We start from the raw sequence: 23127 nt of genomic DNA on the forward strand, positions 1-23127 counted from the left end.
CACCAAATGCCGGTAACAGCCTGGCAGGACCGAGAGCCACGAGGTCTTCCGTGAGGGTCCAAGGCCATAACAAGCTCTGACCAATGCCACCTGCTGGTAAAAGCCTGGCAGGCCCGAGAGCAACGAGGTCCTCCGGGAGGGTTCAAGGTCATAACAAGCTCTGACCAATGCCACCTGCTGGTAAAAGCCTGGCAGGCCCAAGAGCAACGAGGTCCTCCGGGAGGGTTCAAGGCCATAACAAGCTCCGACCAACACCAAATGTCGCCATTAAGGAATATGCTACTTACCTGTAACTCTCGTTCTCCAGCATCATAGATTCACATGCTGTCTGAATATTACACTTCATCAGGCTGGACTCCTCAGTAATATTAAAGCAGTTTCATTTAGAAAATGAAAGAAATTGTTGTTACCTTAGTGTTCTCTCGCAATTGTTCTGGGACATTTACCCTTTAGCCAATAGGCAGTGCCTCCCATAGCTTCACCCCTCGAGGCCATCTTCAGATTTATATAACGTGCTAACGTGAGCCACATGTGGGGTAGGCTGCAGAGTTGCATTTGTGTCTATGAAAGATACCAATGTTTGAGAACAGGAGTTGCAGGTAACGGATTCCTTCTCAAGCACTGGATCTTTCATGGAGTCACATACTGGTTGAATATAATATGTAGCAGTACGCAAACAAATAACCCTGCATATGTTATGTCATTTTGATGTATACCGCACAACGCTACCACGCAAGGGCTGTCTCCAAGCGCTCAATTTGAAGCAAAACAGGAGGAGGATCAGGCTAACCTTTTGAAAAGATGTTGCATGACCGCCTGTCGAACTCTGGACTCCTCTGTCGAATCCCTGTCGATGCAGTAAAACTTGGTGAAGGTATGAACGGACCTTGCCACCCTGGAGATGTCTGCCAGAGGGACACCTGAGAGAAAGGCAGCAGTAGACAAGACAGCTCTTGTGCAATGGCTAGGCGGTGGCAAAAAAAAATACCAGCAGAAAGCCATCAGGAGATGGCAGCTCTAGACAGATTCTTGCCCCTAGTAGTGGGGCCAAAAGCCACAAACAGTTCTGAGGACTTGCAGAATGGCTTGGTGTGGGCAACATAGTACTTAAGTGCTCGCATGGCATTCAGAGAGTGGAAGGGGTACTCAGCAGGCGTAGAAGGAGAGGAAACGAACACCAACAGTACCAGAGGCTCGTTGAGGTGAAACAACAAAGGCACCTTAGGCGTGAATGAAGGTTTTATCCTCAAAAAGGCTTTGGATTTGTGGAAAGCCAGATAGGGAGGTTTGGAGGATAGACCGACCTTCCTGGCTGAGACGATGGCAACCAAAAAAGCTATTTTCTATGAAAGGAACTTAATGTCTGCCTTACATAAATGTATAAAAGGATGGATCACCGTGAAATGATCGAATCCGAAATGACCGAGGGAGAAAAAAAAAAGTTATTTTTTCGAAATAACTTTCTTTTTTGTCTCCCACAGACATTTTGGACCACCGCTCCCCCCCCAACCCTTCCCCACACCCTTACTTACCTTCTGGCGGCACACAGCGAAGTGTGCCACCACCTCTGCTATCCCCCTGCAGTGCTGGTTCCCTTCACGCACATGGAAGGGAACTGGCGCTTTCCTTTTTATGGAAGCGGGAGACACCCCTGAAGTCTCGTTTTCTGGCATTCGTTTTTTTGTTGTTAATTTCTTCGGATTCCAAGGACATCAACCAAGGAGTGGTGGATACCTGGCAGATGAAATGTTATGTTATGTTATGTTATGTTATGTTATGTTAATGCTTATTAAGCGCCGTAGCCCGCAGGCATCAGGGCGCACGTCTAACACTGGACAAGAACTAAAAACACAGACGAGAACACAAGTACCGAAGGACTGCACAAAATGAGATTTCTGAACAGGAAGTAAACATTCTGCGGGAGCAGGTTTTCTATTTAAATAAAAGGATCTTGAGCCTTTATCGGAATGTTTGAAGGCTCTCCTTTATACGCATCTCAACTCGGAGGTTGTTCCAAGCAAGAGTAGCTATACCCAGAAAAGAGCGACCTTTGCCCCGGCTTCTCTTAATCCTTGGGCAAACAAGGCGATTGGTGTTGTTTGATCTGGTTGACCTACCCTCCATTTGACGGGTAAGGCAATTTTTCAGATAACCTTTGGTCGAGCCATAGAGGCCTTTATGTGTCAGGGTCAAAACCTTGAAAGTAATCCTCAAAGCAACAGGTAGCAATGGGGAAAGGAACATCCTGTGAGAAATGGCCCACTTCCAGAGGGATTGTGCTTCAGAAGACAGGATAGGTGATCTTGTGCAGCCCTACATCCGAATATAGAACAGTGTGATGGTGGTGTCCGTGAATGCACAAACCACCTTTCCCTTCCCTGCATGCGAGGCAGGAAATACTTCAGGGCACAGAAGACCACCCTCAGTTCCAGGACGTTGATGTGCAGGGACATTTCCTCTGATGACCATAGGCCCCTGGCGTGAAGACTTGTGGTGTGGGCTCCCCAACCCTCTTGGAGTGTCTGTGGTCTTTGCGAGCAGGGATGATGAGCGGAGCTCCCACCATAAAATGGGTGATGTTCCACCACACAGGTAGGGCATTTTAGAACAGATGTATTAGGAATATTTTTTGCCCAAGAGATTTCTTGCCAGCGGGCATCCAAGAACTCCTGCATAAGTTGCATGCAAAGCCGACAATGCTGTGTGAGTGGAAAACAAGAGGACATTATTCCGACGAGAAACTTTAGTGTCTGAACTGAGGCGACTTGTCGCTGCAAAAAAGTGAGGAACTTAGATAAAATAATCATTACCTTGTCAGCTGACAGGTAGCAATGTAGATGTTGTCCAGTCGTGCTCCTAAAGATAGCATTTGATAGAAAATGTCAAAATAAATTTGTTGGGAGAGAGTTGTGAAGGTTTTTTCTTAGCTGATCGAGAAGATGAAGGAGGAAAGCCAGGGCATTGTGTACTTGTGGGAAAGGTGCGGGGATGGGGCCCTGACCAACTAGTCATCCAAATATGGGTAAACATGGATGCCCGACTTCCGGAGGTGTGTGGCCACCAGTGCCAGGCATTTTGTGAATACCCTCAGGTCAGAGGTGAATGCCCTCAGGTCAGAGGTGAGGCCAAATGAAAGGTCCTTGTACTGGTAATGAAAGCCTGCCACCGTGCAGCGCAGGAACCTCCGATGCCTGTGGTGGAAGGAGATGTGGATATATGAATCCTCCAAATCCAGGGACAACATGAAATCCCCATCTGCCAGTTGTCTGAGGATGTGTTGCAATGTAACCATCCGAACGGACTGGCAGCAAATGAACATGCTTAGATAGCAAAGATCTCATTTGGGTCTCCAACCGCCTGATTTTCTTCTTGACAAGAAAGTAGCATGAGTAAATGCCCTGGTTCCACTCGGCGCGAGGGATCCATCGTTCTTCTCCTTTCGAAGGACGTTAGAGGACTTCCTGCTTCAGCGTGTGAAACAGTTTTTCCACCCTGCAAAAGGGAGGATTAGTGGGGGGGAGGGGGGTGGTTAGATGGAGGAATTCCAGGGTATGCCTCTGGGCTATTAGTGAAAGCACCCATTTGTCAGTGGTAATTTGTTTTCATTGATGGGGGAACAAGGAGAGTAACCCCCCCCTCTGGGATCCAGAAGCGGAAGGGCCATGCTACCTCGGAGTTAGGTTTGCTTGCTGGACTGACTCTTGGCTTGGGAGGATCCAGGGTACAGTTGGTTGCCCCTGTGTGACTGCAACCTATATTTGAAGTGGTCACTTGAGGAATAGGTTGCTACTTTGTAGGATTGGGAGTGGTATGCAGGTCGATAATCACGGCCCAAACTGGAGAAGCGACTCTGTTTGGTCCAAAAGGACTGATACAGGCGACGTTTTTGCAAAGTGCCATGGAATCGGGCAGTATCAGTGTCAATTTTAATCGCCGTAAGGGGATTGTTCACGTTCTTGCCAAATAGGTTTTCCCCATCCAAAGGCATATCGAGCACCTTGGTCTGGACATCTGGGCGGATGTTTGTGGCCTTAAGCGACCCTTGGCGAATTGCACGACTCCATTGCCCATCTGATGGAAACCAGTATTGGCATTGTCACAGACACAGAGATGGCGCAATCTAATGCAGATTTGCCTTCATGAAGTAGTGCGATGGCTTCCGCCTATTTATTGTCAGGCAGGAAATCGAGGATGGGGCCCAGTTTGTACCATAATCCCAGATCATACCTGGATACAATGGTGAGGGAATTAGCAGCATTGATGGTAGTGGCCACAGTTGCAATTATTCATTTGCCAAAGCCATGGGGGGCACAGCGCATGGAGAGGAGGCATTGGCAGATCTGTTCTGAGCAGCAGCAGAAACAACGGAATCAGGACTGGGTTGCATGCTGGAACACTTGGGGCATTGTCTGGTGCACTAGATTTTTTGTCATAACAGTCCTTTTTTAGAAGATACTGTGAACAGATTCTTAATAGTAAGTAAGCCATCTTCATGCATGAAGTCTAGAACGGAATAAATATGACGGTCTTACAGGCCTGTTCCCATCGTTGATAGAGGAAACCCCCTTCCGCTGTTCTGGGGGGAGGGGATAAAACATTTTAGCTGCCTTGGACATGGAGCGTGGCCTGATGTCCATGGTGTGAGGACGCGGTTCCCGTGAGCTCCGGCCGAGCCGCGCAGTCCGATCCTGTTCTGGGTACCGAAAACCCAACAAATCAGACCATCCTTCGGTGCAGCTGTACATCAGGCGATTAGCTGCACCCTACGACTTGTTCCGACAGAAATCGGAGGTCAGGGAGCTTCTCCGACGCTTCGCCCCGGCCTCCCCCTACCCCCTGAGAGAGGTGCACGGGATCTGGCCGAGGCGCGAGATCGCTTCCCGTTTCGAGCGTTGCGGCTCCTCTGCGGCGCCTAGCCTCTGGTGCAGCCGTAAATCAGGCGATTGGCTGCACCCGACTTCTTGCCCTGACAAAAAACGGAGAGCCGGGGCCCGCTGAGACGCTCCGGTCGGGCTCCCCCTCTCTCCCATAAGAGACTTCCAAGATGGCGGCCATGATGATTTGACGATCTCGGAGCAACCCCGGAGCGGGACAGGGAGCGCACACCCTGCGGGGGCCAGATCCCAGCCCTCCAGGCGCCTCTATCACTGCCCCCTACCGTCCCGGGGCGAGGACCACTACAAGACCCCATCGATCCATCGACACACCGCCAACAAAGCCGGAGCGCGACTGTGGAGGGGGTCACCGAGTCGGAACTACTGGACTTTCACCACCTACTGCATTCCTGACTCGGACCGCCTATTCTCCGGGGAGCGGACCCCCCCACCAACGCAGACCTACACTCCTCGAACTGGTTCCAGACCCACTCAAACTACGATCACAGGTGAGGCCTTCCCGGGTCGGGCCGTTCCCAGTGTTCCGGGCCTGGCGACTTTCTCACGGGGTTGTGGGACCTTGCCTGCCCACCCCAGGCGGCTCCCACCGAACCCCCGACTCCTGCACTCTCCCTAGCTAACCTCATTGGGCAACGCTATCTCCCGGTAGGACCCGGACCTCTTTTGTCCTCTCCTGTCCTACTAAAGGCAGGGCGCTCACACCCGCGGCGCGCCCGGATCTCGACCCACACGGGGCCTAATATCCCCGAACCTCTATGTCCCGCCGAAATTAAACCAGGCAGAGAGGCCGCCTGCCCCGACGGGAATCCCCTTGCGCTCCCAACCAGAACTGAAACAGCTCATCATGGCGGCAGCAAGAAACAAAACCAAAAATGCCACCCTAGATCCTTTTGTCACGGCGAAATCTCACCCCATCGCCCAGACCCCAACAGATAACTCAGCAACACGAGACAACCCGGACACCAAGCATGACCAGCTGCTAGGGGCGATTGAGGCCCTAAAATCATTTATAGACACAAAGATAGGGGAAGTAAAAGCTGACATCCAGCTGATAAGGCAAGACGCTCGCAACCTAGCTGAACGTGTCACCGTTGTGGAGTCCCATCAAGAGGATATGGCGACTGAATCGGCAGCCATGAAATCAGAACTAGCAGAACTTAAACATAAGGTGACCCTGCTGGAGGCGAGGTCCGAGGAAGCGGAGGGTCGCGCTAGACGCAGCAACATTAGGATACTGGGCATACCGGAGGGGACAGAGACTGCTGACCCGACGACCTTCGTGGAATCCTTAATCCAACAAGAGATCGGAGCGGAGAACCTCTCGCAGGGCTTCTCCATAGAGAGAGCACACAGATCGCTCCAGAAGAAACCACCCCCAGGCTCCTACCCTCGCCCCATCATAGCGAAGGTCCTCAATTTCCGAGACCGGGAGGTGATCCTGAAGTTTTCAAGGGAGGGAGGAGAGATAATACGAGGCAACTCGAGAATCACGATATACCCCGATTATACCCAGGCGGTCCAGAGAGCGAGGAACTCCTTTGTCCCGGTTAAGGCCAGGCTGAGGAAACTAGACCTAAAATATATGCTCCTATATCCCTCCAGGTTGAAGGTAATCTACAAAGGAAAATCAATATTTCTCGAGACTCCAGCTGCGGCTAACATGTGGATGGAGCACAATAACCTGGCTGATATCCCTATGGAATCCCCACACGGGAAACTTAACGAAGGTACCTAAAGATGAGGGCTGCACGCCCCGACACAGATGATTGTACCCTTCTACAGCAGCCTGAGAGGGCAGGGAACTCTAATCTCAAGAAGCAAAACTACTATGTGAGTTGCTAAAAGACTGCGGGGCTCGCCCGTTCTCCCACGCATGGACGAAGACCTCGACCCCACGAAAAACCAGTGCAGGCCAGTTGCCAGCACACACCTACCCGCGCCAGACACCCGGATTGGGACAGGCAGCGTGGGAGCACCTGAGCACTCCACCGTTGTGTCAGTCGCTGGGTGCACAAGTTTTAATTGTTTCACACAAGTTATCATCGTTCTGACTGTCCTTACTCCGAGAACATCCGCCCAAATGGAACCGAACCCAAACCTCACCACAGGAGCTAATCACTCCACTCATTCTGGACAGATCATGGCTCACAATAACAAGCGGAAAAATCCCAAAGTGGTCGTAAACCCCTCCTCAACAATTAACACAACCAAACAATGGCACCAAAACTTAGAGTAATCACATGGAACGTCAGGGGGCTGGGGTCCTACCTTAGGAGAAATCGAATACACTCCTATCTAAAGAGGAAGAAAGTATCAATCACACTCCTACAAGAAACACACCTCTCGGCCGACTCTGCAAATAAGTTACCAAACTACTGGGGGGGCCAAGGCTACGGATCATCATACTCGAAATATGCAAGAGGTGTGTATACGTGGGTGAGCCCAGACACACCATTTCAACAGCTGGGGGTGGAGCAGGATACCGAAGGCAGGTACTTGCTGCTGTGGGGCATGCTGGAGGGCACCCGTATATGCATAGTAAACTCGTACTTCCCCCAGCATGGAATACCCTCTTTCCTCAAGAAGTTGTGCGCTAAACTCGTGCTCCACAGAGACCATAGCCTCCTGTGGGGAGGCGACTTCAACTGCGTCATTAATGTGGAATTGGATAGATCCACCACACCACGCTCAAACAATAATCTCCCTGCTCTGGCCCTCCACAGAACAATTGAAGACCTGCACATGGTGGATACCTGGCGAGACCTTCACCCCACAGACAGATCATATTCATTCTACTTTGCCCCCCATAACCTGCACACCAGGATAGACTACCTCTTCATAAACGACGAACTGACCCCCCAGGTCGAGTCCGCAGAGTACCTGGGCAGATCAATCTCAGATCACTCCCCACTATTAGTGCAATTCAGCCTGCGACCCCCCCTACCTCCTATCCCAACGTGGCGTATGCCAGTGGAGACACTATCTGACCCTGCATTTAAGGACCACCTGGCTGAGAAACTAGAGGAGTATATAGAGATCAATAAGGGATCAGTAGTAAAATGGAGTACTCTCTGGGAGGCAATGAAGGTGGTGACGAGGGGAGAGGTGATTGCTGAGGCGGGTGGAATCAGGAAACAATTGAGGAGGGAACTGGAGGCCAAGGAGGAAAAGATCAAGCACCTCGAAAGCAACTCCCCCCCCACAATTGAGACAGAGAGCAAGTTGAGAGAAATTAGGGAGGAATGCAGAACAGCATGGGAAAGGCTCTCGAAGTTTGACTTCTCTACCCGCACCATGAAAGCCCATAAAGAGGCGGATAAACCAGGCAGGATACTAGCCTGGTTGTGCCGGAAGGAACATCCGAAGCAGGCCCTTACAGAGATCAGAGACGGTAACGGCACAAGCCACAAAACACAACAAGCAATAAACAAGGCCTTCACTGACTTCTATGCGGAATTATATGCTCACAGCGACCTTATACCCGAGTCAGACATAAGAGACACCCTCGAAGAAGTAGACCTACCTAAACTGGCCCCTGAGCAAAGAAATATGCTGGGAGAGGTCATTACGATCGAAGACATCACCGACGCGATTAGGTCCCTCTCCACAAGCAAGACCCCTGGAACCGATGGCCTTACCCCCGAGTTCTACAAGACATACGAAAAGATTCTCTCTCCCATACTACACGAAGTCTACGCGGAGGCATTCGAGACAGGCACGCTGCCAGGCACCATGAGAGAGACCCTCATAGTACCGATGCTCAAGCCAGGAAAACCACCTGAAAAATGTGACTCATATCGCCCACTTGCGCTCCTAAATTATGATAGCAAAATTCTTACGACCATACTCGCTAAGAGGCTCTCAAAGGTTATAGGTTCCCTGGTACATGTGGACCAGTGTGGTTTTGTCCCTGGACGCAACACTACAGCCAATTTGAGAAGGCTTCAGCACATAATGGCACAGACAGAGGAGTGCAAAGAAGACCTGGCAGTCCTCTCGCTCGATGCCATCAAGGCCTTCGACTCGATCTACTGGGAGTGGCTAACCGAAACCCTGAGAGAGTTTGGACTGGGTGAATACTTCATCCGATGGGTCAAGGTTCTTTACAGTAACCCAGTGGCAAGAGTCAAGACAGGGGGCTTGGTGTCGGGAGCCTGGGCTATTCAGAGGGGAACCAGACAAGGATGCCCGCTCTCGCCAATGCTATATATACTAGGCCTTGAACCAGTGGCAATTTATTTCAGGAAACAGCTGTTCGATGCGGGCATAAGTATTGGCGGTACGGACAACATCATTTCCTTGTACGCAGACGATGTTCTTCTATACCTTCGAGACCCCCTGATGAATGCCCCGATAGCCCTAGACATCCTAGATAATTTTTCGAGATACTCAGGCATAAAGTTCAGTCGACAGAAATCATCCGCCTTCCCTTTGGCTGGCCTTAGGAGAAAGAGTACAGAGGAGCTACCTGAGATTGGGATTCAGTGGCAATCTGAGTCCTTCCGCTATCTAGGCATCACCATAAAGCATACACCAATCTCCACTCACGAATGCAACACTGAAGCCGCATTATCGGGGGTACGGAACTCCATCAAATTCTGGTCAAAACTACCGCTATCAATGATGGGCAGAGCTGCAATATCTAAAATGATAATTTTACCCAGATTCCTTTATTACTTCATCAACATAATATACTACATTCCTCCATCCTTCTTCAGGAAGCTAGAATCCCTGATTCGAGACTTTCTTTGGGGACGAACCAGGCACAGGATTACTCTGAACATCCTCACACTTCCCTACTCCGCTGGAGGAATCCAACTACCCGATTTCCAGGGATATTATCTGGCGGCACAACTAACACATGTCGCCAAATGGCTGAGCGATGAGCCCTCGGCTGAGACGAACCTTCTCTGCCAGCTGACCTCACCCCTGCATCCTAAAGAGCTAATATGGAACAACAAAATAGGGCCCCCTGACCCGCCCATAATAGTGCAGGTGGGTCGACAGGTGTGGAAAAGGACTAGATCTATGCTGGGTTTGAAGCACCCATACTCACCCGAGATTCCCATTCTTGCTGACGTATGTGTAGCCCCCGATGACCTATCAATAATGAGAAGATGGGAGAACTGTGGTGTCTACACGTGGGGGGACATGTTCGACGAAGGGCAATTCAGAGACTTTGAATCACTACAGGGAAACGATGGGCTCGCCCCGTGCCACTACCTATGGTACCAAAAGGTTAAATTTATCGCCAAGAAGAAATGGAATGTGTGGCCTGAGGAACCCGAAACACACGCCCTGATCCAAGAGATGCACGGAGTCAGCGACGGTTGGAAACCAACATCAAGACTATATACCCAAATAAACGACCGATCGAACCCAAGAAGTACACGCTTGAAAGAGAAATGGGAATCTGACCTGGGGACCGAAATCACGGAGGGAGAATGGTCTAGAGCCCTAGCATACCCGAAGGAGATATCCAGGAACGCCAGGTTCAGGCTAATACAGCTCAATGTCTTATATAGGACCTACATGACCCCACATAGAATATCCGCCTTCAATGACAAAGTCAGCCCGATGTGCCCATGGTGCCCCTCTGACCACGCTGACATGATCCACATGTTTTGGACCTGCCCTAAATCTCAGAAACTATGGTTCGCTGCTGAACAGACGTGTAGGAAAGCTGGCCTGGAGACATATGAATGGACACCGAAAGAATGCCTCTTAGGCACCTACCCGAGGCTAAGCAAGATCAAGCACTTGATGAAACTAATGGACATAGCATGTGTGCTGATAAAAAGAACGATCGCAATGGCCTGGAAATCCCCAGCAGGCCCCAGGTACGAACCTTGGATTAGGGAGATGGAAAGATGGACGATAGCAGAAACTGGAGCATGGGAGGAGGGAAGCAATCGGGGAGGAGAAGACTCGAGCTCCACACTTGAGGCCTGGAAGATCCTTCTGAGAGACATGATCTTCTCGCCGACCTATAAACCTCCCTGAATCAACCACCCACAAATGTTGCAATGGCCAAATTTGTACACTGTCGCATCGATCCTGCACAAGCCACCCCCCCTCCGCGTACCTCAAAGACCATTCAGAGCCCAACGGAATAGAGACCGGGGTTCACCTCCACAAGCAAAGTCCACAATAACTCGGAGACCAAGAGACAGTCACTGTTATCACTTTTACTTCTTTTGTTTCTTTTCCCTTTTTTCCCTCTTGTTTGTTCCGTTCACTGGTCAATCTTACTCATAACTAATATGGCATAAGTGATATGCAATTCAGGATTGATACAAACCAGGAGTGTAATGGTCCGTAATATAACTGTAAATGTTAAATGCCAATAAAAACATTACAAAATAAAATTAGCTGCCTTGGACATGATGGCGTGAAATGTCCCCATTTTATCAGGAGCAGGGTCCCTGATTGGAAGCTCCTCTGGTTCGCTATCTGTGGGTACTAAATCATCAAAGTCATCCAGGGACAAAGAGTGAGCTGAGGCAGTGTCCAGAGGAGGATCCTCATAAGAGTCACAGTCTGACAGAGGCTCTGGAGGTTGAGGTGCCGATGGAGTAAGGGAATGATGGTGGCGGGGTGAGAGTGGAGGCTAGTCCAGTGGAGGAGAAATGTCGGGAACTTGTGTTTGCAGGTCCCACACTAGAGTTTGCAACATGGACAGGATGCTACCTTGAACTACAACTACTTGAAGAATTGAAACGGCAAGAATTCCTCTTGGAAGGATTTTTGTAACTTTAATTGTGCACTGTGTCTGGAGTCGGAAGGTCACAGCCCACTTAAAGCCCCACTACTATCATATGATGAAGATAGCATGGGCCTCATTTTCACCAGTGACCTATCCCCACATGGGGCCTCACTTAGAGTTTGGTGCATGCCAAAATCCTCCAGTTTTCCACTGGTGGAAAGAAGCCTATTTAAAGTTAACACTCCACCAGCTTTACACCAGTTTTCCACCAGTGGAAAGCAGGCAGAAAATCTGCCCATTCTCATTGCAATGCATGTAGAGCGACAGATTTTCTGTTAGGTTTCTGCCATCGAAAAACCGGTGTAAACCTGGTGGATTGCTCATTTGAAATAGGCTTATTTCTGCCAGGACAAGACCCCAGGAGATGCTGTCTGTCGATACGTAACATGTTGCGCTACGTTCTACGCATCTGATCCCTTAAGATCCAAGGATTGGACCCTCTGCGGCAAAGCCCTCGCAGGACAAGACTGCAGTGTTGTGCAACGCAGGTGTTTGATGACAAAGGGGTTAGAACGCAGAGTGCAAGCATGCAGCGCAGCCGTCAACCAGCAGCGACTGCAAGATAAAACAGGCGTGGGAGTAGGGCGCAGCCATTACTGCATCCTACTAAACTGCCCTAACTCGCACTTACTTCATTTCAATGCGATTCTCACCCTGCACTATCTCTATGCAACCATTAGGCTGTCCCTTTCCCAGGCAGCCGTACTTTGTTTCTGTATCTCTGCAACTGTATCTCTGCATTTCTCTTGCATCTTCTGAATTTTTTCCCTTCTAGGTGAATTTTTTGGCCTCCATCACTGTTTCTCTGTATTCCCCTGCATTATTCTCGTGCTAGGTTGATTGTATTGGCCTCGATCATTGTTCTCTGCATTTCTCCTGAATTCTTTGCATTTCTCCTCTAGTGGAGTGTTGCTGGTTGTGCTTGCACATGGCTTGCTGTGTCACCTAGGCCTTTCTCCTCTTCTCTAGGTTCCCGCTTCTCTGTGATCACTACTGTTGCCCTCCAGGCCTTTTTGTCTTATGCTGAGCTGAGCCTGATCGGCTCCCACTGCTGTTCCACTCACTGCCTGTGCTGCCCTTGTTTACTTGCTTCCGTCTGAGCTCTGTTGTTGCCCGTTGTCCCCTGTGTTTATCCCGCCTTTCTTTCCCAATCCCACCTGATGCACCCTGTGTGGCGTAGCTCTGTGCAGTGTTTCTCTCCTTTCTCCTCCTCATGCCTGCCCTTTCTCTTCCCTCTATTATACCCACTATGGTGCTCTCAATTTCCCCATCATCTCTAACTACTTTTCTATCTCCTATCCTACTCTTCTCACTAAGACTGGAAGGAAGAGCTCAAGAAGGACCCCCTGGTCTCCAATCCAGACCTTCCCACTGATGACACCGATTTCAGTGCATCCTCCAGACAGACTATCACCGACATCCTCTTTGTCATTCCTTCTCCCATCCTATCAACCCTTCCACTCACTTCTCTCTCCCTCCTCCTCTTCCCCCATTAAGGGTGGCACCAGGTGGGAGGTCCTCTTGGCCTCCTTCCTGTCCTTCAGAGTCTTCAATAATATCTAAATTGCACTGTCACAGTCCAGGGCCCTCAGCCCAATCTCCTACTATTCAATAGGTGCCTCCCTCACCTCATCAACTTCCTTCCTTCTCCTGCTATTCCTTCTACCACTTCTCTGTCTCCTCTGCCACCTCCTTCTTCTATTGCTCTGGCTCCTATGCCATTTATTACCTCTCTGGCCCCCCAGCCACATCCATCCTTCACCTCTCTGGCTTCCTTGCCATCTACCTCCGCTCTGGCTCCCTTGCCGGCTTCCTCTCCCTTGGCTCCCGTTCCACCTCCCTCTTCCACCTCCCTGGCTCCCTTGCCATCCACTACCTCTCTGGCTTCTCTGCCGCCTCCTCCTTCCACCTCTCCGGCTCCTCTGCCACTTCTGATGGGTACTCCTCTCCCCTGTACTCCCCAGAAGTCTTTAAAAAGTGGCAGCTTGCTCCATGTGGCTACTCTCTGCTCTTGCTTTGCTGTCAAACACCCCTCTGACATCTGCTACCTCCTTCTCTCTCTTACCGACACATGGTTCAAAGCCAACTCTGTCACAGGTTTTGACACACTCCTCCCTGAGGGCTACAAGATCCTCTCCGAGTCCAGGCCCATTAGGCCCAGAGGCGGAGTGGCCCTGATCTTTCCTGAGTGGATGCCTGCTTCCATCATCCCCACTCAGACCTATTCCTCCTTTGAACGCCTGGTCTGCAGGCTCTCTATCTCTCCTGGCCTCTCTCTGACCTTGGCCACTATCTACAGGCCACTTGGCCAGGTCATCCTCTTCCTCTCTGAATGGCCTGACCTCACTTTCTCCCTCCTTTCTTCTACCTCCCATCTTCTCCTCCTTGGAGATCTCAACATCCACCTGGCCTCCCCAGACTCCTCTGAGCCTTTTCGCAAACCTATGCAACTCTCTTTCCCTCGCCATTCTACCCTCAGGTCCGACTCACTCTGCCGGACACACTTTGGATGTTCTCATCTATTCAGACATCCCCCTATCTAATATGCTCACTACTCCTCTCGGAGGAGAGACCACTTTCTTCTTTTTTCTCACTTGAAGTTTCCTGTCCCCTTGGCAAAGTCCCACCCAGAACTGCAACCTTTCTTTGCGATTATTCGACCTATAAAGCAAGTGTAAGTGGCCACCTTTGCCCCACTTTCTCTCCCCCACCTACTCCTGTAACTGATTCCCATCCTGACACAGCCCTTTGTAATCTTCACCTTTCCATCTTTGACACTCTGGATATCCTTGCCAAGGCCATGAGGATCCGCCTGAAGCCTGCCACCAAGAACAACTCTTAGTATGACTCTGATCTGGCCGCTCTGAAGTGCAAATGCAGAGTAGCTGAACAGAAGTGGGGAGCTTTGGGTGCACCCTCTGACAAACTGGCTTTCCGCCTGCTCCAAAGGCAATACAGACTCTCTATCTTCTCCAAGAAGAGGGTCCATATTCAACCTGCATCTCTGTGGTCTCTAACAACACGGGTGAACTGTTGAAATTCTGGAAGGAGCTGGCCAATCTTACTGCAGTATCTACTTCTACTCCTTCCCAGGCCCTCTGCACGGCTCTGGCTTCTCATTTCACCATTTCACCACTAAAACCCAGGACATCCTGTTGGTACTCCCCTCTTCTTCTCTTCTCTCTCCCTCTCTCAGGCCCTCCTTGGCCACCAGCCTCCTCTCCTTTACTACTCCGTCTCTCCTTTAAAACCTGATGATGTTTTTAGACAAGTCCGGTCTATGAAAGTCCCATCCAAACAGGTGACCCCCTACTTCTCCAGAACCATTAAGGACAACATTGCTTCTCTCACGCCAGCCTTGTGCAATTTCTGGAACCACTCCTTCGCCACTGGACCTTTTCTCTCTCTTCTCAAGCACTCCCGTGTGCACCACCTACTAAAAAAGCCTTCTGCCGACCCCTCCATTCTGAAAACTATCGGCCGATCCCTATTAATCCTTTCCTGGGCAAACTCCTGGAGAAGTTGTCTGTCTCCCAGCTAACCCTCCACACTGAATCTGTTGGTTCTCTCTGTGACCATCAGTCTGGCTTCAGAGCAGCCAGAGGCATGGAAACTGCACTTCTGAGCACCCGTGAAGATCTGCTCTCTAATCTTGACTCTAGCTCTCCCTCTGTCCTCATTCTCCGCGACTTTTCCTCTGCATTTGACACAGTCAACCACAACATTCTGATTACTCGTCTCTGCAAGACCCTGGGCATCAAGAATCAGGCTCTGGCATGGCTGACCTCCTTCCTCCTGGACCCACCTTCCCAGGTTCAGCTTGGGTCCTTTCTCTCCACCACCTCTCTCTCCACATGTGGTGTTCCCCAGGGCTCTATCCTCTCTCCCTGGCTATCCTCTCCCCCTGGCTCTTCAATGTCTATCTATCTGGCCCCTTTGGCCCTCCTGCTCTCTACATTTTCCTCTAACTTTCAGTGTTATGCAGATGACACACAGATCTCCTTCAGGCTTCCCTCGACCTCCTCCTCGCTCATCCCTGACACTCTATCTGCAATTTAGGCATGTGCGCCTCTAACGATCTGTGCCTTAATGCCAGTAACACTGAGATCCTTCTCATTGGGACCCCTGCTCCTGCCTTTCCTCTCTCACTCTGGTGCCCTCCTTAGGCACTGTGCCCTGACCCTCTTGTGAGGCAAAACACCTTGTGGTCATCTTCGACTCCAATCTCTCCTCTCCACACATCACAGACCTTGATAAGAAGACCCAGCTGCACCTCCTCAGAGGTATTCTCCCTTTTCTCACCTTCCCCGAGAAGCTCACTGTCTTCAGAGCCATAGTTCTCTCTAGGCTGGACTACTGCAACAGCCTCTTTCTCAATCTGCCTAACTCTACTGTTCGCGCTCTTCAACTCACCCAGAATAAGACCGCAAGACTTATCCTTGGCATCAAACCCAGGGACCCAATATCTCCAGCCCTGAAATTACTCTACTGGCTCCCAGTGGCTGCAAGGATCAAGTTTAAGACCATATGCATTGTCCGCATGGCTTTCTGGGGCTGGGTGCTGCACTATCTACAATGCTCTCTTCCAAAATACTCTCCCTCTAGAGTCCTCTGCTCATCCTCCTCCAACTCTCTGCGGGTGAGCCACTTTCACAAACAGAGATTTGGGGGTAGATCTTTATGCTCTTCCAGCGCCTCTCTCTGGAACAGCCTCCCTGCCTCTCTCTATCTTGAGCCGGAACACCTTAAGTTCCAGGAACTCCTCAAGTCCTTCCTTTTCTCTTCCTCCTCTCACCCTCTTCCTTGCTAACCTCCCTTCTTTTTCTTCACCCTCCTAACTCTGTTCAGTTTTTGCTGACTGGTTTCCTGGTTCACCTCCAGAGCCTACAGGTCCCAGGCTCCCACACCAGCCTTTTGCACTTGCCTCCAGGCCGCTGCACTTTGTTCAGCATTGCTGCACTTTCAGTTTACGCTCCATAAGAGGGGCAACCTCTCTGCACTTAACCCAGGGCCCTGCTAGACCGGACTCGTTTTGTTTGCCCCACGCGCCCCTATCCCTGCACCTCTATGTACATATGCATTACCTAAATGTACTATTACCAGTTAATTGTCTGTCCTGTCCCCCCCACTGTCTCTCGTCTCCCCCTCCCGACCTTGGCCACAACTGTAACACTTCATGCACTTGCACTAGGAGAAATGCCGTCAGACCTAGTATGCTAGTTTTTCTGTTTACATCATTCGGAATCTTCAAGGCCTAAGAATGATTACTGTGTTCCCTTGTTCCCTTCCCACCTTGGAGTGCTTTGAAGCACTTCACCTATGTTGAAGCGCTATATAAATAGTAAATAAATAAATAGAGGCCGACTGACCCTCACACACCCGTTGAAAGCCCCAGATGGACCTTCCTCACCACGCAACAGTTGATAGAGGCCGACTGACCCTCGCACAGTCGTGGAAACCCCCAGTTGGGCTTATTCTTAATTTGTGGTGGTCAAAGAGCTCTGCCTCAGAAAACATTAGAGCCACCTTGAACAACTTGCTACCGAAATTTTCTAGAGCTTCCATGGGTCACATACTGCAGGGACACACAAGATGCCCCACCCAAACCCAACACTCATTGCCACTTATCTTCATTGTAAATGCTTATATATTAGGTTAGTTAAAATTTGCCACATCAGAGCAGGGGGGAGGGGAACATCCCAACAGGGCAATGAGCGTAATCCGGGCACCAACCTCAGGGACATACCTTAAGCCAAGAGTAGCGGCCCACTCATCCATCGGGACTCACCTCTGATGTGATTTGACTCTGCATCTGTTTCATTTAAGTCTATCACGAGTAGGCATTACATCTCCATGTTTTCCCTATGGACCCCCTTTTTATTTCATTCCCCAACCCTCCTTATTCAATCCAATTGCCACTTACGTTTCAGCAATGTTTTTAATTCGTAAATGCATTCTGTTACTTGAAAATCATAAATAAAATTGAGCTAAAAAACCAAATATAAATAAATTAAACATTTATAATACAATGTCAAATATAAGAAAGTCCACGTTAAAATCACTTGACTCCCCAGACATCTTCCACAAGAAGTTTATGACACTGGTAACATAGGCTGTTTTTCAGATCTCAGTAAAGATAATTAAGTAAATTGGCAAAAGGAAGGGGTCAGAGAGCTCCTACTGGGCACAGAGTTTAATGTGACACATGTCCAAAGGGAGGCCTGCTCCCACTTCCGTGGTTTTAGCAGCGAGCTGTGCCAGCTCTATTAGGCAGAAAGGATTAATGGTAGTGCAAAGGCCTTTCCACCTGGTACCCACTCTAGCAACACCTGTGATTGCAGAGGACTTCCATCTTTAGGTTGTGCCACAAATGGTGTTACAGTGTATGATTGGGGCCAAGGGATGTGAGAATTCCTGAGGCCTGCGCATAGCTGTGTTAATCATGTTACCATAACCACAGGTTTTAGCTTTCCATAACCATAATTGCAGCGTCTTTGTGAGAAATGCGACCATCCGCACGTGGAGCTGGAGAGTACGCTCAGCTAGGCTTTTTTAATTTTTTAATAATGAAAATTAATGATGGGAGATCAGCCTCTGAGAAATGTGTGCAGCCATTCCGCACCCATTTCATCTGTTTCCCGCACAAAGCACATAGTCAAGTGTACTCTGGGAAGACACATCCGACAGGACCTGTCTTCCCCTGTCATATTCAGCTGGAATGTGACAGCCATGGGTACATCAAAGCATTCCAAGAAGGGAGAAGGCACACCTTCCTCCAGCCATGAGCAGTCTAATGTGAATATCAAAGGCTCAATGGGTCTGCATTCCTTTTGTCTACTCTGGTTGGTGGCAGTACATACTAACAAGATAATTGAGGCAAGCCTGAGAGGCTTGGTTGCTGGAATAGACAACTGGAATGCGGGAAAAACACCCATTTGGTATAGTTACCATATCTCTGTATGAAAGGCAGTGAATGGCCTCTGTGGGTCCAGCAGTTACCGCAGGTGTCCCTGCAGAGCAGACCCCTTTCAGAGGGGAAAAGTAAGTGATTTGGGGGAGACAAGAAGTCTACTCTCGCCACATACTTCAAGGGAAACTTGCGCTTTAATCAAGGGTTACAGAGAACTCGGTTAGCCTGAGAGACACTTTGATCTACAACCGACAGGAAGATGGGTGGGACTTAGGATATGTTGTCACCCCTTGTCGGTCCTGTTTTTATTTATTTATATTTGCATTTTTAAAGCGCTCACACAGCCCTCGGGCACGAGGCACTGTTACAGGAATTGTTTGTTTTTTTAAGTTGCGTAATTGTTTTTTTTTTGTTGTTGTTTTAGCTGCGTATTTATAACGTGCTTAAACACCCAGAGATTTCTAAGCGCGGACCCGGGGATCGAACCTGTGTTGCTTCGTGTCGTCTTGCTTCTAAGTCACGTACGTTGCCGCTGAGCTATCCTCCCAGGACACTCACAGAGCACTCTGGTCCTAACCTCATGCATAACAGAAGATTGTTAGTGGGGACCCAGGATTGGTTTGTTAAGGTAGGCTTAGCCTGCACGAATCACTGGGGCCCATGTGGCTTTAAAACTGGGCTGAACTTCTCACTTAGCATATCATTTGAAGACTTTGAAAGAAGTAAGAAGGACTCGTTTGGACTCAGGTAGAAGGTACAGTCTACCTTACATCTTTTGCCAGTGAAAGAAGGCCAGGAGTTCCAGGAGGGAGGCAGGATCCCTCCCCTAAACATGTCACAGGGAACAGAGGGAGATACCGGACTCAGAGGACCCGTCCAGCAGCTCCAGAACCGGTACCCAGCCAGCACACAGCATGCCCTGCTAGGTTCTGCCAGCAAGCTTCCTAGGTGGGAAGTGCCAGAGAGTCTCTGGACAAAGGACAAGGCTGTTGCCTGCAATCACTCTCCTGAGCTTTGGCCCGTCCACCTTGAAAGGAGGATACGAGCCCTGCGAACAAGCTAGGAGGAGAACCACACAAGCCTCATCCAGCGTCCATCTTTTGAGGGCATTTTCGAGATAGTGGAGTCCTCGAACTGCGTCTGGCTGCACCGCTGACTGTTGTCATGCCGCAGTCACCAGAGCCATCTGAGACACCTCGAACAGCATTCCAGATCCGTCAACAAGCACAGAGACCACGACTCTTGGTCCTGTGTCGCCGTGCCGGACAGCCTGCTGATGTCTGTCTGGTCACGCTTGCCGAACTTCCTGCTGCCTGGTACCTACAGCTGTCTCCCACCACTAACTCTGTCTCAAGGGCTGCAAAGCGTCCTGGAATCGCCTCAACGCTGTTGAGCACCAAAAACTTCTTCAGCACCAGTTACATTGTGGTTCTGCCCCCGTGGTCCTTAACTGAAGTCCCCTAGAGACAGTTACGACCCTTTCCCACCTTGGAAACTGTCTGTCCTCTATGTTCCTTTACAGCGTGGGTTGTATTTTGTAGTGTGCTAGAACTGTCTTTTGTAGTAATAATAAAGTAGATATGTGTATACAACTTTGACTGGACAGTCCCTTTTATCATTGGGTAATAATTGTGTTTTCGCTGTGATGCAACGAACCAACAATCCATGACCTTGCAGAGATGAGCCTGCGTTCCGTCCATGTTACCAAAATTGGATAAGGAAGTCTTACAATTCACTTGTATTCCAATCTGTTTGGATCCCTTCTGGCGTATTAGAGGTGTGGGGCTGATTGATGGTTTAGAAACCGATATTCATCCATGGACCACTGGTGCCCCAGAAGTTGATTTTTCATAGTCTTCATCACCCAACCCGCCTCCATAGACTTCAGTGGCCTCATCCTCGCCCCTAGCCCTCACCTCCATTGACTCCAATGAGATCACCCTCCCAGCAAACTCGATTTGCTTCCTGCCAGCAAATCAACTTCACCCCCAAAAATGATTCAATTCGTCTTCAATGGGTTCACCCTCCTAGCCAAGTTGTATCCCCCTCGCAAAATGGCTCACCTTGATGGACAGAAGCAGGACATGCTCCCAGCAAACCTGCATCACTTTCCTAAAATGGTTTAGCTCCATTGCCTTCAACAGCATTGCTCACCCTGAAAGAATGTACCCCCATTCTTTTCAATAGCATCAGACTTCCAGGTCATTGGCCTCGCCCTGCCAAGCTCTCCCAGAAACCCTGCAACATCCTCCTGAAAACGGTTCCCTGTCATTGACTCATTGGCTAGTATCACATTTCGATATGCAAACTTTGGCTCTCCAGATATTTTGGACTACAACTCCCATTGGCCCATCCCAGCATAGTCAATGGTGAGGGATCATGGGAGTCATAGTCGACAACATCTGTAGAGCCACAGGTTGCAGACCTCTGCTCTACATGCTTTATGACTCCTCCCACTTCTGTGCCCTGTAACCCTTTCAACATATCTGGCATCACCCTCATTAGCAAGTCACCGTTGAGAGATGACCCCGAGGTTTGACCTGCGTTCTATTTTTAAGCCGCCTGGCTTGATATATGCAATGTGCTGGGAGCCCTGCACGCTGTCACAAATGCTCAGCTGCGATTCATGTTTGTCTAGCCTGCAAAGTGACCTTCTTTCCAGGAGCTCTTACGCGCTTGTGTTTTTTCTTTCTTTTTCAGGATCCACCCAGTTTAATCCCACATTGGTAGCTGAGGCCGAAGAGATCAAGCAGAACATCTGTAGGTTAAATCAGGAGGTAAGCATGGCACACAGATGTTCATTAATCACCAGGTAATGGTGCCACCACCACCAGTATCTAGTCATAGCATCGAATGCCAAAGCATCGAATGCCTTACCATCTAAAAGAAAGCGGCAAAACAAAGCATCTCATGCAGTTTTTTTTTAAGGTAAAGGGTTTATTTTAATTGTATTGGGTTTTTAAAGGTTAAAAAAATGGGTGTTGGTGGCGGCAAAAAGAAAAAAAATGCATTCAATGCTTTTTTTCTGACGCTTTTTAAAAAATGGTTTGGCATTCGATGCTATGACTATAAACCCCACCAACGTCGCCCCAAATTGATGTGTGATAGATGGAAGGTTATGAATGTCTCTATTCCACTAGCATTTTTCTGGTGGCAGCCCTCAAGACCCTTGCATTTCAGCCTGCTATGACATTACAGAAGGGGAAAGACCATGTGCAAATCCGGCTTGGTGCAACCCCGAAAGAAGCAGTCCCACCCAAACTGCTAGGTCACGTCCATGTGCACCAGAGCACAAGGAATCCTAGACATGTTTCAGCCACCTCTGTCATGCCTGTCCTGTGCTTCACCTGGCAGCTTTCTGTAGCTACCTCACCAGAAAGATCACTTGGACTGGGAGCAGTTTCAGCCGTATCAAAAGTCAGCATGGGCACCTGGGGAAACAACCTTGCTTCCCTGTGCAGGGAGTCTGTACACCCAAATATATTGTAACAAGCATTGGCAATTGCAACATTTCTGGCTTTTGTATAGGCATTTGATAGGCTTTTTGTTGGCTACTCTCATAGTGGTACTCCCTGGCCATTAGATGGCAAAAGCTGGAAAATGGTGAATTTGGGCATATGATGTCAGTGCCTGGAAAATGCCTACTTAATAACTATACACAATCTAAAACTTTTGGTTTGCCAATACATGCTTTAACATGAATTTAGTGCAAAGGACAAATGTGAGAACATGCATGCTTCATATGAATTAAGCCGCTAAAGCCGCACTTGGTTAAGAGCTTTTTATTACCCTGGTAGCTAATTTATAGCTGCAATTAAGACATTAATTCTGAGAATAATGCTTAGAAATAACAGTGCCAGACGATGCACAGCCGAAAGGGCCTTGTTACAAGTACGACAGTGTGGTAAAAAACAGAGGTAATGTGGCAATAATTCCATTACCGCTATTTTACTGCACTGCCGTACTACTGGTTTGTCACTGAGGCAGAGGATTTTCCTCCAGCAAAAGGCTGGAGGAAAATGTGCGGCTTTACTGTCAAAAAATCGGCAGAATTACTGGCAGCGGAATTACCACAGTGGTAATTCCATTGAAATCCTAAGGACTCCAAAAAATTGGGATTTATACGGCCTTCCGTCACTTGTAATCCAGCGGTAAATCTGCCAGACCAAGTGGTAGTAATTCCGTTTGGCGGTATTCTGGCAGATTTACCACCAGAATACTGCCAAACTTGTAATGAGGCCCACAGTTTGATGTTATTGTATGACAGAGTTAGCTCATATAAATACCAAGAGGATGGGTTTTGGGTGGGGAGGATCAGGTAGTGAATGGGAATGGCCTTATGGGTGGTCAATGGGTGAATAAATAACCAAACACCCCCCACAGGCTGTGTGTCCCTCCTCGCATCCCATCTACCTCCCAGCTGTACCCCTGTGCAATCCTTTCAGGTTATATAGGGCGGACCCCAGCGCCACTTGATAGCTAAAATTAAAAAGAGTGTGTGCCTTTCCTGGACCTCTTGACAGAATCTGGCCTCCTTGATTGTAGTGTCACCATCA

General features: G+C 49.3%; 1 protein-coding gene across 1 annotated transcript in view; it reads left to right on the plus strand.

Annotated features, from left to right (window-relative positions):
- Positions 1-23127, plus strand: part of KCNH4 (potassium voltage-gated channel subfamily H member 4) — a 976843-nt gene that overhangs the window by 928042 nt on the left and 25674 nt on the right. The window contains exon 15 of the mRNA XM_069634470.1: positions 21272-21348. Within this exon, the coding sequence (XP_069490571.1) occupies positions 21272-21348 (77 nt within the window). The remainder of the gene's footprint in view (positions 1-21271; positions 21349-23127) is intronic.

The sequence above is a fragment of the Ambystoma mexicanum genome, chromosome 13 (assembly GCF_040938575.1).
Source record: "Ambystoma mexicanum isolate Mex_15411 chromosome 13, UKY_AmexF1_1, whole genome shotgun sequence".
Classification (NCBI taxonomy): Eukaryota; Metazoa; Chordata; class Amphibia; order Caudata; family Ambystomatidae; genus Ambystoma; species Ambystoma mexicanum.